The 15543-nt window shown below is 35.8% G+C and overlaps 1 protein-coding gene across 1 annotated transcript in view; it reads left to right on the plus strand.

Moving 5' to 3' along the window:
• Positions 1 to 15543, plus strand: part of LOC306861861 (glutamate receptor-interacting protein 1-like) — a gene marked incomplete at its 5' end in the record, with an annotated part of 98109 nt that overhangs the window by 39740 nt on the left and 42826 nt on the right. Inside the window, 2 exons of the mRNA XM_079404338.1 lie at positions 3151 to 3297; positions 9092 to 9241. Coding sequence (XP_079260464.1) covers positions 3151 to 3297; positions 9092 to 9241 — 297 coding nt within the window. The remainder of the gene's footprint in view (positions 1 to 3150; positions 3298 to 9091; positions 9242 to 15543) is intronic.

The following is a 15543-nucleotide window of genomic DNA, read 5'->3' on the forward strand; positions in this document are numbered from 1 at the left end:
TTGAAGGTAAAGCGCCACAAAATACACCAAAAAATTAAAGAGGGGTGGGGTGAGCAGGATCTCATTATTATTTAAAGAGACATGAACCGAAACGGGGTCACTGTGAACACAGCTGTTTTTGACAAGGTATAAAGGGAGTTGTTTTACACGACCATTGAGGAATTTTAACCAAAGTATTTACCGGACATTTCACGAAGACCCTAAAGAATCATACCAACTTGTGGAAAATGGGCATATGATGTCCCCTTTAATACTTTTATTAAGCACTATTTGATTAGAGTATCTGTACGTTTACTGATCTGCTTGCCAAAAAAAGAGGTCAAAAACACATCATATATGTACCATACAGATTTTTTTGCTGATGCCCTTCACTGAGTAAAAAAATAAAAAATAAACATAAATCCTATTGACAAATTGAATTATTTTGCAGAACGTCCACAAGGTCAGTGGCTGTGCGACCTTTATGCTATGAACTTAATAAGAACATGGAATAAAGCCTGAGCCCTGAGCATATAAATAAAAGTGAACCCGCACAGCATACTAATGCATCCTGTAGCTCACTGTTAGGGGGTTTCAGAGGCCTCACATTAGAAAACAATGAAGTGACCCTCGGGTCAGCTGGTGGGAGGCGTCTTGATTGGCTCTTAAGGGAAGGAAATTGAGTTTAGAGCACCATCCAAACACATTGAGTGGACGGAGCTCACTCCTGATTCCCGTGAAGAGCCGCACACGTCTTCTGGCATGTCAGGCTCCTGGCATTACTATGCAGAGGCACGTCCACTACGCAGTTCACACACACGCAGACTTGTAGTCTATTTCCTCAGCTCAAGCAGTTTTAGTGCAGTGAAGCGTTCTACACTAACACAGATCTAAATTCCAGCCGCTGTGAAACTCCAGACAGCTGGCTAATGCCAGAAACATCACAGCACCAGACAGCTGGCTGAAACCACAACACACATATGCCAGTGCATAGACACTTTCTACCTAGTCACCGCATACTCATACATTCACAACATCGGTTTGTGGGCTTCTGTGGGCAGCAGTGTGCGTGTCACTGAAAACATCTCAATCTACTGATGAATACGTAAATATTGTCCCTCCAGGCCAGTCCCTGCTTGTTTCTGATGCAAACACTGAACACAATTTGTTCGCTGGACTACCATGTGCATGTAGTTTGTTGTAGTACATTTTGCAAGTGCACACTACCAAATGTATATTATACATCCTGAAAATAAGCACTTACATACTATGCATATATAATGTGGTTGATAATTTGTACAATATAATGCATATTAGAAAAGTATACAATATATGAAAAAAGTATATATACAACTACGCTAATTGTTTTTTATGATTTTAAAAATGTTCTTATGCTCATCAAGGCTGAATTTATTAGATCAAAACAGTAATATGAAATAATTACTTTTATTAATTCCTGTGATGACCAGTTGTGTGTGTGTGTGTGTGTGTTTAATTGTTATTTTATTGAATGAATAAATCAAAGAATTTTGAACAAAGAAAAAAATATATATTATTATATGATTTATTGTAAATATTTTAATAGTTGACAGCCCTGGTATAGTGAATATATTGTATTAACTATATTGTGTTTAAAAGAATTGACCATTTAAAAATGCTTATAGAGCATGTTAAATATGTCCAAATATGTATGCTATGTATAAATTATATTTTACAACATTCAAATATATTATATATTATAAATTAAGTTAATCAAAACTTGAAATTGATTAGAGGAATTTTTGAGATTAATCATGATTACTTTCATTTGTGCCTACATGATTACTACATTAATGCCTGCAAACACACCAATCATATTGTCATTTGCACCTCTTCTCTCTATGATTCATGAACAATCTCTCTCTTTATTTCCCACACACACATAATTGTAGAAGTAATGGCTCTCATCTGTTCAGGCCTGATTACCTACGGTCTCAATGGATTCTTCACTGTCTTTCAACCCTGTGCTGCTGTTTGATGCTATCGTAATGATGGATCCCCGGTCTCCTGCCTTACACAAAAACACACTCCTCCTTCACCTCTCACCGACTCTCTTTCCTGTGTAATCGCCTCTGCAGCCGCTGCCCTCCAGTTTGCCTCTCTTCTCTCTCAGACTGCTTTTGTAATCTCTCTTTCCAGCCTGTATGCTTGTGTTTGAAAACATACTGCTAAAATTAACTGTGAAACAGAAAGGAGACAAAATGGAAAATGATCAATGCTGGTGACCATAGTTGTGTATTCCTACGAGGACGCTTTGAGGGGAGCACTAGCTGTTGGTTATTTAAGACCTTTCTATGTGAGTGCTTGTTTTTTATTCTTTATGCCTGCTACTGCAGATATTGTCAGTCTGCTTGTCCTAAAGTCTGAGAAGATGCTGTTTGCATATTGCTGTTTGCTGAATGCAGGTGCATTTTTGGTGAGGTTTACATTATTTGAGACACTGGTTGCTTCAACCTAGAACACTGCTAAAAGGGATAAATTTTACTTCATTTTATTATTTTGTGGACGCATTGATTTTATTAAATGGTTAAAAAAAAATTCATTTGTGTTATGCAGAAGAATATAAGTTTAGAACAAGAAACATTTAAATTTTTTAATGAACTATCCCTCAATTTTCCCAATTATTATTATTTTTAATAACTTGTGCTTGTCTTTTGTTCATACCTTTGCTAATGGTGAGATCTACATTATTTGTGACATTGGTTGTTTCGACCGAGAACATTTATAATTCTGGTAATTCAAGGTATAATTCGCCCAAAATTGTATTTTATTTTTGTTTTTTGACCCATTTCCTTCAAGTCATTCAGGTTTGGAACAACAGAACTTTTTGCATTTTAGTAAACTGTCCTTGCTACAAATATTTGGAATATGTCGTGTTTTACCTGTGCTTGTTTTTGTCCATTTTTGTGCTTGCTGATTGAAGAAAGCCTAATCTCAAAGCAGACAAAATAACCCTTTGTTAAACCAAGCTCATTTTTAACCATAGTTTTGTTCCAGGGTTAATCGCAGTTTGAAAAGCCTTAAAAATGTCTCTCCTTGTATGTTTTATCTGTTGTAGACTGGAATTGATGTGGTGTTGTATGTTTCTTCCTGCTCACGTCCTCCCTCTCTCTCTCCTCTCCGTGTGGTCAGTCAAGGTGCAGAGGAGTAACCGGCCATTGCCCTGGGAATCCGGAACCAACAACAACAGCAACTTCCTTCCCTATCAACACTATAACACCTACCACCCCGACCAGTCCCGCAGCCAGACCAAGCAGAAAACCTCTCCAAACAACCCCTGTAATGTTCCTTCCCTTCTCCTTCATCCTCATCCTCTTGTATCACTCCTTGTTTCTCATTAGTATCACAGATAAACCGATTTATTCCATTCTTTTATGGGTTTTGACTTTATAATTTCAATATTGCCAGGTTGATTTTCATTTTCATTGTTTAATAAAAACATATATTTTCAATGAGATTTGGCTATTTAATACCACATGAGCAAAAAACCTGTTGCCAAGTTGGGCAGTATTCAACTTATGCAAATGAGCAGCGACAGCCAATGTTAGTGAAGATGAAAGATGTAAGGTTACTTTTAATTAGTACATCCTGTATTTTTTTCTTTATTTTATTATTTTTATTTTATTTGATATATTATTATAATTTTTTATTTTCCAAAGCAACTTACACACACACAAAGAAACACACGCAATTAAATTTTTTAATCAGTTTAAGTCATATATTTTTGAGGAATCGAACCCACAACCTTGGCATCCACGGGAATGTGATATGCAATACAGGACTGCATTCAAGATCTTTTATTCGTCACATACACAATTATACAGAGTATAACCAGCAGTGAAATGTAAGTCAGGTCCGCTCCAAGGACAGTGTAATTGTATAGAATACAAATATTAAGAGAAAGAAAAGTAGAAAAAAAATAAAAGATAAAAAATATAAATGTGCAGGTCAGTATGTTGTTGACATAAATAGTAATATAAGAGGAATGTGCAAAAAAGTTGTACAGGGTATTTAAATAGCAGCAATATAAGGTAGAAAAAATTATGAATAGCTTATTGATATGGTGATATTTACATGGGGTCATGTGATGTTATGACACAGAGTTAGAGTTTAGGAGCCTGATGGCCTGGGGGAAGAAGCTCCTCCTAAGTCTCTCAGTTTTTGCCATCAGGCTACGGAAGCGCTTACCAGATGGAAGCAAAGTGAATAGTTTGAGGTAGATGTCCTGCATAGAGGGGAGAGCAGACCCTAATTGGAGCTGTTTCCATACCATTCGTTCAAATGTCTCCTTTGTGCTTTATTTGATAAGTCTGTTTTTGTTTTTGTCTTTTTTAGTGTTTTATTTAATCTCTTTGGAAAACAGAGCAGAACTAATTTGTTCCCTGGCTGTTTCCTTGTCTCTAAACTATGCTGAGGCTAAAGACTGTTTTTCTCCCTCTGCTGCTCTCTTCTTCCGTATTATATCTGGCCTTTATTCTCCATCTGTGGTGTAGCTGAGCTCTATTCTACCAGAGGCGAGAGCACATTACGGAAAAGCTCAGAGTCGCTGTACAAAGCCAGGCGAGCACTGAGCCATTCAGGGAGACTTGTGTGGTTTTTGTTGTGCAGAAGATACACAGTGAATCCAGAGGACACCTTTGTGGTGCCATTCTTTGGGATATGGAACATAATCCTTGTTAAGGAAGCGATATTGCACTATTGACATTCTTGCAACATGACCTGACCATTTCTCCCTGTGCGGTCATGGGTGGACTTAAGTCTCAAGTACATTCTGGGACATGTAGTCAATGATAATTGACATCCCGAGGCCTTAGATTCCCTGCCTAATTGGCTGATAAGATGCGAAGATTGTCATTCGCCACAAAGCATTTATGTTTTAGGTCATGCTTTTCCTCTTTCAGCGGCCTTACAGAGTCTGATTTGATGATACAGGCTCATTACTATAAATTCCAGCCATCAGGGCTTTATCGATCTCTTTTGTTGGTTCTCGGAGCGCTTCAAGGGCACTGTGAGGCTGTTAGAGATGACCTGTGCTTGTTCGTTTACACTGACAACGGTTTGCAAGTTTAGCGTAATTTAGCTTTATGTAAGTGAGCAATTACACGCTTTGATGCCAAGGACCCCAAACTGGGTTGATCAACTTGTGAAGAAATCCTTTCTGAAAATATAATAGCCATATCATTTCATTTATAAAGACCAATTTATACCAATTTTATGTGATAAAACCTCATATTATATTGTCATGCTAAGACAATGTTATTTTCTGCACACTTTTAGAGTAATAGTAATGTAGCTATATAAACTTTTAAATCAAGTTTTTTTAAACATTTTATTTTACATTGATATATTTTGTTTTATTTTATTATTATACTTTTTATCTATTTATTAAATAACTTACGACTGGAGCTGCCTAGTTTTTTATTTTATTTTATGAATGTATATTTTCAATGGATAGTTTAAACATTTGTAAAAAAAAACATTTTATTAAACGTATATAATTGATCTAAAAAAAATCATATAATTTATAATTAAAATCGTAATATATTAAGAATAAAGTCGAAATCTTTCGAGAATTTAAATCGTAGAAATTAAAGTTATAATATTTTGAGAGTAGCACACTGAGCCCGAATTTTTCGTCCGAAATTTTCGCACGTTAAAAAATAAATACGACCTCACATTGTATCACATCCGTCAAAAAAAATTTGGATCAGGTTAGATTTTCTGCATTTTCGCATTTGTAGCATGCATTTTGATAGGAAAGGATGGGGAATAAGAAAAAACGCATGCGAAAATTTCGGACTCAGTGTGCAATGACCTTCAAGCCTATATTGTGCATGCAAATGGACCGCATTAAGAGCACTGGGAGAAGTTTCCAGGCCACCAGAATTGATTTGAATATTGTTGCGTCCGAGCAGCCGCACCATTTTACTGGGATGCGTAGAGTCAATTTTAAGGACTCGCGGAAACAGCTTAATATCAAGAATAAGATATTTAACTTTGAATACTTAGAATACTTTATTTATTGTCATTGCACGATTGCGCAAAGAGAATCAATTGCAACGCCTCGTGGTAACATACAAGAGAAAGGTTTATAAATACATCAAACAATACACCACAGGAGACTATGTGTAGCTATATATGTATTGCACATATGTAAAACAATATTGCACAGCTTTATGAACAGAACAACTGTTTATCTTATCAGCTCACACACTCAATCAACATTCCTTTTTTAATACACTACAAATATATGCGGGGATATTAGCAGATATCATACCATGTGTCATACTCGCGGGGACAGTATGCTTGGAAATAATATTTCATGTCTTCCATTGCATTCATTGTAGTGCGCCAGCCACCCAATAGCAATAGCTTAAGATTTGTGCTTTTAGTGCTTTTAATATAAAACAAAGTCTCAGCTTTCAAAATCAGTTTTATAGCGATACACAAATTGTGTCTTACAATAATGTGATTTTCAAGCTCTTTAATGTGGCGACAGATCGCTGTATTTATGTGAATCAATTCATTAAATTATTGTGAAAATTCCACCACCTACTCCGCAAAAACGTCTGTGGCGTCCAAACTTTCATTCCTCACATAGCCTGTTTAATTAAACAGCAATAAAACGTTCTAAAGGTTGAAGTGGACTCAAATTTGTTAACATAAGTTATATTGTTGTCTTGTCTGCTGTAAACGTTGTGACTATTCACAAACAGTTTTATTCATAGTATAATACTGTAAATGAGGACATAATATTAATCTTCCATTCATTATTTCTAGCGCGCCAGCCAACCAGTAATCGCAACAATTTTGTGCTTTGTTGCTTTTACACACAGCTCAGCTTTCAAATTCTGTCAGTTTTATAACGAAATACAAATTATAAATGTGTTTTTGCTATTTATTTCAAGTTTATAGCAAGATATAATAGCGAAGGAACATCATAAGGCATGAAAAAACAGTTTAGCCTAATTTATAATGAAAATAATGTCTCGTCGTTCGTTATTGTAATCGGAAAGATGATTGACTCACATGCCGCTTAACAAACACATTATTGCAATATAGCCTAGATATTGTTTGTATTTCGCTATAAACCTGACATATTTTGAAAGCTGAGACTTTGGAATATCTCCCGGTGCTCCCAATCCAGGCCATTTGCATGCGCAAAATATATTATAACTATAATCTTTGTTCTTGAAACATTTCGACTTTATTCTTAAAACATTTTGACTTTATTCTCGTAATATTTCAACCTTATTCTAGTATATATATATATATATATATATATATATATATATATATATATAACGACAGCGTTTTAGTGCCACGTAAAAAGAAGAAAAAAAATCTAAAATTACGAGATTAAAGTCTACGAATTTAAATATTACAACTTTTTTCTCAAAATATTATGACTTTAATCTCGTAATTTTAGAATTTTTTATTTGTTTTTACGTGGCACTAAAACGCTGTCGTTATATTTATAGATAGATAGATAGATAGATAGATAGATAGATAGATAGATAGATAGATAGATAGATAGATAGATAGATAGATAGATAGATAGATAGATAGATAGATAGATAGATAGATAGATTTACATTTACATATGAATTCTGACAACCCTAAAAAAAGATAATTTTGCAGACCCCTAAACATTGTGCTGCAGTTTAAAAACCCCTGTAGCAACCAATGGTACAGCGACCTTTAAACCTCAAGCTTCTGAGCTGCTTTTCACTTATATCACACGTATGATTGAATTTTGAGGTTTGCAACGCAGCTAAAATTGCTTTCGGCACCTATTCTCACCTTCACAGTCATGTCTCAGATTCTCCATTCAGGAGGGTCGTAAAGATGCCGCGGGCACTTCAGTGCTGGTGGCTTCACATCATTTACTGTCATTCCATCAATACTTTTTAGTCACAGTCTCCTTTTTTACTCCTGGATTATATATCCCCCTTGGTTATGGGAGTTCAAAGGCTTTTTCCATCTCTGGAAGATGTGTCCTTGATTCGCGTGAAAGAGCAAAATTCCCCTGCGAGTTGTATTACTTAAGCCGCTGTTTTCTTTTTCCCTAAAGACAAATTAGGCCGCATTTGCTGGACATTAACTCCTTAATGTTTGGATTAGGAAGGGCTCATCCTATACAATACACAAGTGGACCAGAAGGCCTCATTATGGCTCTTAAAGCTGTACATGGTTTAATGGCTTTTAAAAAAAAAGAGCGAGAGAGAGGAAAGCAGAATGTCCTTTCATTTGCCAAGAGCAGACATACTGTAAAAAATAGACTGTAATCTGTTCTAAACCTGCGATGTTGTCAGCATCGCCAGTGTCCCAGCCAAATAAAACATATTTTTTTGGAGTAGGAACATTTTGCCAGTTGAGATTTTCTTTTTTTTTTTTTGCAAGTGCTAAAAACAGATTTGAAGCTCTTTATCTGATCAGTATGAACTGTGATTTGGTTCTTAGCCATTGTTCTGTGATAAGAAGTGGCTTTTAGGCATCGGGGAGTATTTTTAGAGATGTGCTTTGAAGACTTGCCACCGTTCACACAGTGTCAAAGGCAAGGGCGCAGTCTGTAGTGCTTTAATGAGTTGTTTTGTGCATTTCCTCGACTGGTGACAAACTGTGGCTCTCGTTTCCTGCACCTGTTGCTAGAAAATGTTAAGATACAGTGGGGTTCGAAAGTTCAGTTGAAAATATGGGATTTAAACATGGTTAAAAATAAAATGAATAGGTTCTAGGTCACTAATTTAGGTACATTTGTACAGATGATCAGATGTTGTTTTTCCAAAGAAACTCAAGATGTTCTTTGGATCATCTCAAATCATGCTGAAGATCAAGATCCTGATGCTCCAGTAAAGCAAAAGAGAGACATACCTAATACTATGACATCATGGTGTTTTTGTTGGATTTTCACTCAAATTGTTGTTGTAAATGAGGAAAAAATGTAAAACAGAAGCATTTTACCAAGCAAAACTGAACTTTATATACTAAATATATGAGGTTTTGAAATGATTCATTGAAAGTTGACAATGAGAGTTTTGCTAAAACATTCCTCTCTCTTTTTCCTACTCAGCTCTGGGTTCATCCTTCTCTCCCACCTCCATGAGTGCCTACAGTCTGAGCTCACTCAACATGAACACGCTGCCACGCACCATGTATCCCACAAGTCCCCGCGGCACCATGATGAGACGCAAACTGAAGAAGAAAGACTACAAGAGCTCAAGTATGTTTGATGCAGTCGTGTTGAATGTTCTGATATCTAATAGGGATCAGTCTTTTTTTATTATTATTGATCAAGAACAAAACATTCCACAAAATTCAAAAAGAGGCCTCATTCTTAAAGGGATAGTTCACCCAAAAATGTAAATTAATTTATCCTATGTCATTCCAAATGTTTATGTTGTGTTAATTTCTTTAATGAAAACTATGACAAAAAAAAAAAAGTATTTGGCGAGCTTCTTTCCCATGACTAAATCAAGACAATGGCGAGACGACAATAAGGTTAATATATGATAACTGTGACTATATCAACATGCAGTATTGTTGACGATAAAAGATGAGACAAGACTTTAAAAAAAAAAAACCTACACAATTCTCATGTACACGTGCTCACTCTTCATTACGGAAGTGTAGATGATGATCTAAACACTGACAAACCAGTAAGCTGAAGTTCAGAGATCTCCATGTGAGATATTCGATTTAAATGAAAGTGTCATTCAGCCAGTGTGAATTCTGTGTGTCTCCAATTTGGAATTATTGGAATTACTATTAGGAATTTCACTGTTTTACCAGTTTTTAGATTTAGAGTTTAGTCTGGGATTAGGCTTAAACCTTGTCTGTGAAACCGGGGGTTAGTCGACTAAAACTTGACTAAAAAACAGGACAAGGTTGACTAAATATGATAAATAAAAAGTAAACTTGACTAAATAAAAAAAACTAAGACTAAATAAAATAAAAAACTAAATAAAGACTAAGACTAAATTTTAAAAAAAAAAGACTAAATTAACAATATTTTTATGACTGACTGACTTCTGTGGCTTCAAACTGAATGCAAAACCACCATAAAAGTGACAGCTTTGTGAGAAAGACATCGACTTGATTTATCTCATTATTCACTGATCTTCACCTCTAGTGAGGAGTTCATTGCTGCAACTGGATCACTGAGTCATCTCAAGAAAATGAAATAATTTTGAGAGAGAATCAATCAGTTTTGTAAACCGGATCATTCAAAAAACAACTTTCCTTCCAAGGAATAGCTACTTCAATTGGTCCATTGTATGGACCACTTCTATGCTGCTTTTATGGTGCTTCCGCATCCTTTTTGAAGCTTGAAAGCTTTCACGTGCAGTTAGATGCATTCTTTTCGAATAGCTTTATGGAATGCAACTGAATGGAAAAGGGTCTTGAAACAAATTTTGAAGTACTATTTTTACCTTGACGTGCCATCCTACAAATACCACAAAGACCTTCTTTATTGCTCTGTATAGTACATTGAATAAGTAGACGTTCTTCATGGGTTTTTATCCTCTCTACAAGAGATTTCCCCTCAATCTTGGCCTAGTTCCACTTTGATTCATTCTTTAAAACCTTCCGTTTTTATCCAAATGGCTGAAGTAAACAGAAAAAGGCTTGGTTATTGATTTCCTGTAAAACTTCTCTAATGCATCAGCACCTCCATGCAGGCTCTTGTCTTGACTTTAATATTAGCTTTTGAATTTTTATAGCTGCCTTTGCCATTCTTTGCGCAAAACAGAAGTCAGGAGGTTGAAAGTACCGCCCACGGTAATTCAGAAACAAACCTTTATAAATGCCACATTATGCTAAGCGCATGCAATTGTGCGAAGAAAAGCTTGGTCAAGCCGCTGAAAACGACAGAAGCAATAACACTCCAACATAAATGCATAGAGGTTAGTTGATATTAAAGAAAGGCCATACGTCTATTATTCTTCCTGTCTCTGCTATGATAGTCTGTCTTTATCTGTACGTTCAGACCTCTTGCACATGGTTCCTATCCTCCCTTCCTCTCCACGGCTGGGCTCTGAATCTGAATAAGATCCACGAGTGTGATAGCACTTACCTGAAGTGAACACATTCAGCATTCTCTTCCCATATCTGAAGACGCCAAGCGAAAGAGGGAAATTATACCTCTGGCTACCCAGTAATTAGATCCTGAAAGAGATTTCATATCCTTCAACCGAGCAGTGTCCCCATCGCCGCCTCTGCCGGAGATAATTACCTGACCACACTTTCATACCATGTGGGGCTGTTATCTGCGGGCTTTGTCAACCGGACCAATAAACAAACGTTGGCACTGGAAAAATGGTTAATCAGCTGCCCACACTGCTGACCGCATTCACATTAACTTTCAGTAGCCGACTTGTTTTTGAGTTTGTTTTTCGTTGCTGCTTGGTTATTTGCTGTAGATGTTAGAGGAAGTGGAGTTTGGACACATGCAGTAGAAAACCTAATCTAAAAATAAAATTGATTTAAGACATTAATAATTAATATGATAGGGCTGTCAAAATATGCCTGTGTCGAGTAACTGGAAAAATACCGGAAGTGGTGAAAGAGAATCATTACCATTATTAGACCTTTTTCCAAGGCTGCATGATATATTAATCCCATTTAAAAATCATAATAAAGCATAATGCTATTGTGAATTCACAAAGGCTACGATTCAATCAAATATATGCAATGCAGGTTTAAAGGGATAGTTCACCCCAAAATGAAAATTCTGTCATTCATTACTCACCCTCGTGTCTTTCCAAACCCGTAAGACCTTCGTTCATCTTCAGAACACAAATTAAGATATTATTGATGAAATCTGACAGATCTCTGACCCTGCATAGACAGCAACGCAACTGCAGTGTTCCCTGACCCAGAAACGTAGCAAGGACTTCGGTAAAGCAGTCCATGTGACATCAGTGGCTCAACTTCAATTTTGCAAAGCTACGAGAATACTTTTTGTGCGCAAAGAAAACAAAAATAACAATTTATTCAAAAATTCTTCTCCCAGAGTTACCATCTTCCGCCATTTTGGAGAGTACCACAACGCATGTGTGCACGTTACCCAGAACATAATCAGCGTTGTTTGCGTTCAACTTGTACACTTTTTCTCCTGAACGTATATAAATAATACTAACATAACACTGTGGCACCATTAGAATTACAATAATGATTGTTTCCAAACAGGTCTCCAAAGCACTTCTAATGCCTCATCTCTCTTGTCCTGAAATTGTCAATGGTTGAGCCAGAGTTTAACAATTTGCATTGTTTGAACAAACATAGCGAGGTTTTCATAGTGCCACAGATGTGAAATGCCCCAACAAATGGCTTGCTTAGTTGTCTCATTAAACTGGAATTTGAGACTGGTCTTTTAAAATGGCAAAACACTTAGGCTAATTTAACTGTCCATTTTTTTCATCTCACTTTGAAGTGTTTTATTTACTATGACTTGGCTGCACTTGTTCTGAACATTAGTTAATAGCTTCTCCTACAGCGTTGCTCACCGCTTGTGTTTGGCAAATACACCTGCCGCACAGAAACAGAGCATCTCATCTATTACACAAATTTATTTTCAGTTTTACTGCCATGAGCATGTGCATAGCCCCTCAAAGACGCTGTTTGTTTAGAAAAAATTATTTCATAATGGGTCTGTAATAGCTATATTGAGTCTTTCCTCAACTATGATTGTACTCTAACTCATGAAACACTCTTAGTCAGAGCAGCACGCCAGAGTGAGATCATATCATAGCGTAATAAACAATATTTGCTGTTAGAAAGGCAAACGCAGCAGACATATGCTTTTGTCCTGTAAAATACAGTTTGTATTCCTTTTAAAAAACACATTAGACCAGCCTAAGCAGGTTTTCTGGTTTGTCTCCTTACCCAGTCAGGCTAGTCTGCTAATTTTCATCTGGTCATGTTGGGAAACCAGCTTCCTGATCTTCCTGTTAAATGTTAAGTAATCTCTTCAAGATGAATCGCTTTTTGTTTCTCTTCAAGATGAATCGCTTTTTGTATTCCCCAATTGTAAGTCGCTTTGGATAAAAGCGTCTGCCAAATGACTAAATGTAAATGTAATCGATTGATTAGGTTAGGGTTAGGGTATACTAAAATTGAAAATACTAAAATGAATTAAAAATCTGGAAAAAATACTACAAGACTCTATAAATAATAAAATAACCAAAAGAACACTGATTTGGACACACTTTGCTTTTTTTAAGATCATGTTTTTCATGACCTTTTGCTAAAATGCTTGAAATCGTATCAAATTTAAATTGATAATTGCCTAAAAATGCGAATGAATATTAGCAGCTTATCAGCAATCACCTTGTTTCAACCCACTGCTGTGAAGCTCAGAGGGCAGCAAATTGTTCATTGCCTCACTGGCCCAAATTGAAAGCTTAATTAAAGCTTGATTAACTTCATTGGTGCTCCAAATGAGCCCTATTTGCATAGCACCTTGATTTCACTGTCCAGAGAGCTCTGCTCAGAGCCGTGGCAGTCGAATCAAGGAGTCCAATTGCCCAGGATCTGTTCTGACAGACTATAGCGCAAAGGCAAATGAGTGAGGATGGGTTCACTGCATGCTGTGCTGCTGATTCAGCATTCCCAGCCTTTGCTTGAGTGACATCTTTTAGCATACAAAGTGGCACTGGTTTGTTAAAAGTCCCTCCTGAGGCCTTTACTGTCACTGGCTCACAGGGACAGAATAAAGCTCACATACACTGTTCAACACATCTGATAGGGAGAGAGAGAGAGATGGAGGGAGGGAGGGAGGTACATGCTGCAAAGTCACCCATCAGACAGCAATGACACGACTGGATGAGATGCCAAGCCATCTCTTCACACTGAGCGATAAAAACAGAAGGTCACAAAACTGCTGCCATTTTCCACTGCACTTTTTGATAGAACAATTCAGTGTCCTGTTACTTTTTGTACAGCATTAGAGGGACAAATCCAATGTATTTTGTTGTGAGACCTACTGTATTAGATATGTTAAATAAACTGACATAAAATTAGCCTAGCATGAAAAGTAGCTAGTTTTAAACACATCAAATATTTGCATAACTCCCTTAAAATGGGGCTTTTGTTCACACTATTTAATTATTAAATGTTGTATTTATATCTATAATATAAATTAACTTATTTATTTATACACACTTTTTTTGATTGTTCATTTTGTCCATTTAGTTTTTTTTTCTATTGTACAATACTGGATTTTAATATAATAATAATAATAATAATGTAATAATTAATCATTTTTTTATATATATATATATATATATATATATATATATATATATATATATTTATATATATATTTATATTTATTATTACTATATATTATACATGTATTGATATTATTTATTTACTCACTCACTTACTAATAATAATGGCATTTTTTTATAGTTCATTTTGTCCATTTAGTTCCATGCCGATTAATTTTCTATTGATTAAAATATTTAATATTTATTCTAATATTCTAATATTTAATAATTAATTGTTTTAATAATATTAATGTCCATTTTACCCACTTGGGTTTTTTTCCCCCCCGTGTAAAATGGATATATCATATATTTTGCTCTCCTGGTTCTTTTTTAATTGTTAGAAATGTACAAAAACCAGGGAAAAACTGAAAATATAATAATTAGTTTGACCTCCTGAGGTTCACAGTCAATATTTTTTCAAGGTTAAGCACCTCCTATCACTGACTGTTTGTTGAAAAAGTTTTTTTTTTTTTTTTAAGAATTTTGTTCCCCATTTGTGGAAAATGTCTACTCAATGAAGCGGTGAATGTGAGGGGAAACTATCTGTCTAGTCCACACGCCCCATAAACAGACACATTCAGTCTGTTGGCTCCTCTTCTCCTGCTGGGGATACTCTAAAAAGCTTTCACTGATGTCTTTTCCAAATCTTGTTTACCTCTGTTGGAGGTGGTGTCATGCTAATTTCAAATTTCCCCTCTGCGTTTCCGTGGTCCGGAACAAACCGCTCTGCGTTTAATGTACTGTGACCAAACTAGCACCATTGTCTTCTCACCAGGAGAATATTAGCATAATTTAATTGTTGGCTAACGCCCACAGTCCTCGTTTATGATTTCCATGCAGTTGTCATATTACTATAAGTTGTTATATTACAAGTAGATTATATTAAAGGACAGTGTTGAGGATATTAAAGTTCCTGGTATCTTCTGCAAGACACAGGTCAGGCTACGGCATACACAATTTTGAGAGACTCCTCTTCCCAAGTTCCTTTTATGTGACTCAGGTTTTCAACACGCGCAACGCTTTGGCCACTGCATGAAAAGTATTCACACAGAAATGTCACATAAGCATGATTTGAACCCTAAAATGCACAAAGGGGTTCAAAAAAATTAAATTCTTTGATAATATTTCTATATGAGCCTCAGAAATGTATGTTTCTGAGTATGTATTTGTTAGTCATTGGTTCAGGAAATATATTACTACTATTATTATTATTAATAATAATAATAATAATACATTTTTGGCACTATCCCAA

The sequence above is a fragment of the Barbus barbus genome (assembly GCF_936440315.1).
Source record: "Barbus barbus genome assembly, chromosome: 42".
In the NCBI taxonomy this organism is placed as follows: domain Eukaryota; kingdom Metazoa; phylum Chordata; class Actinopteri; order Cypriniformes; family Cyprinidae; genus Barbus; species Barbus barbus.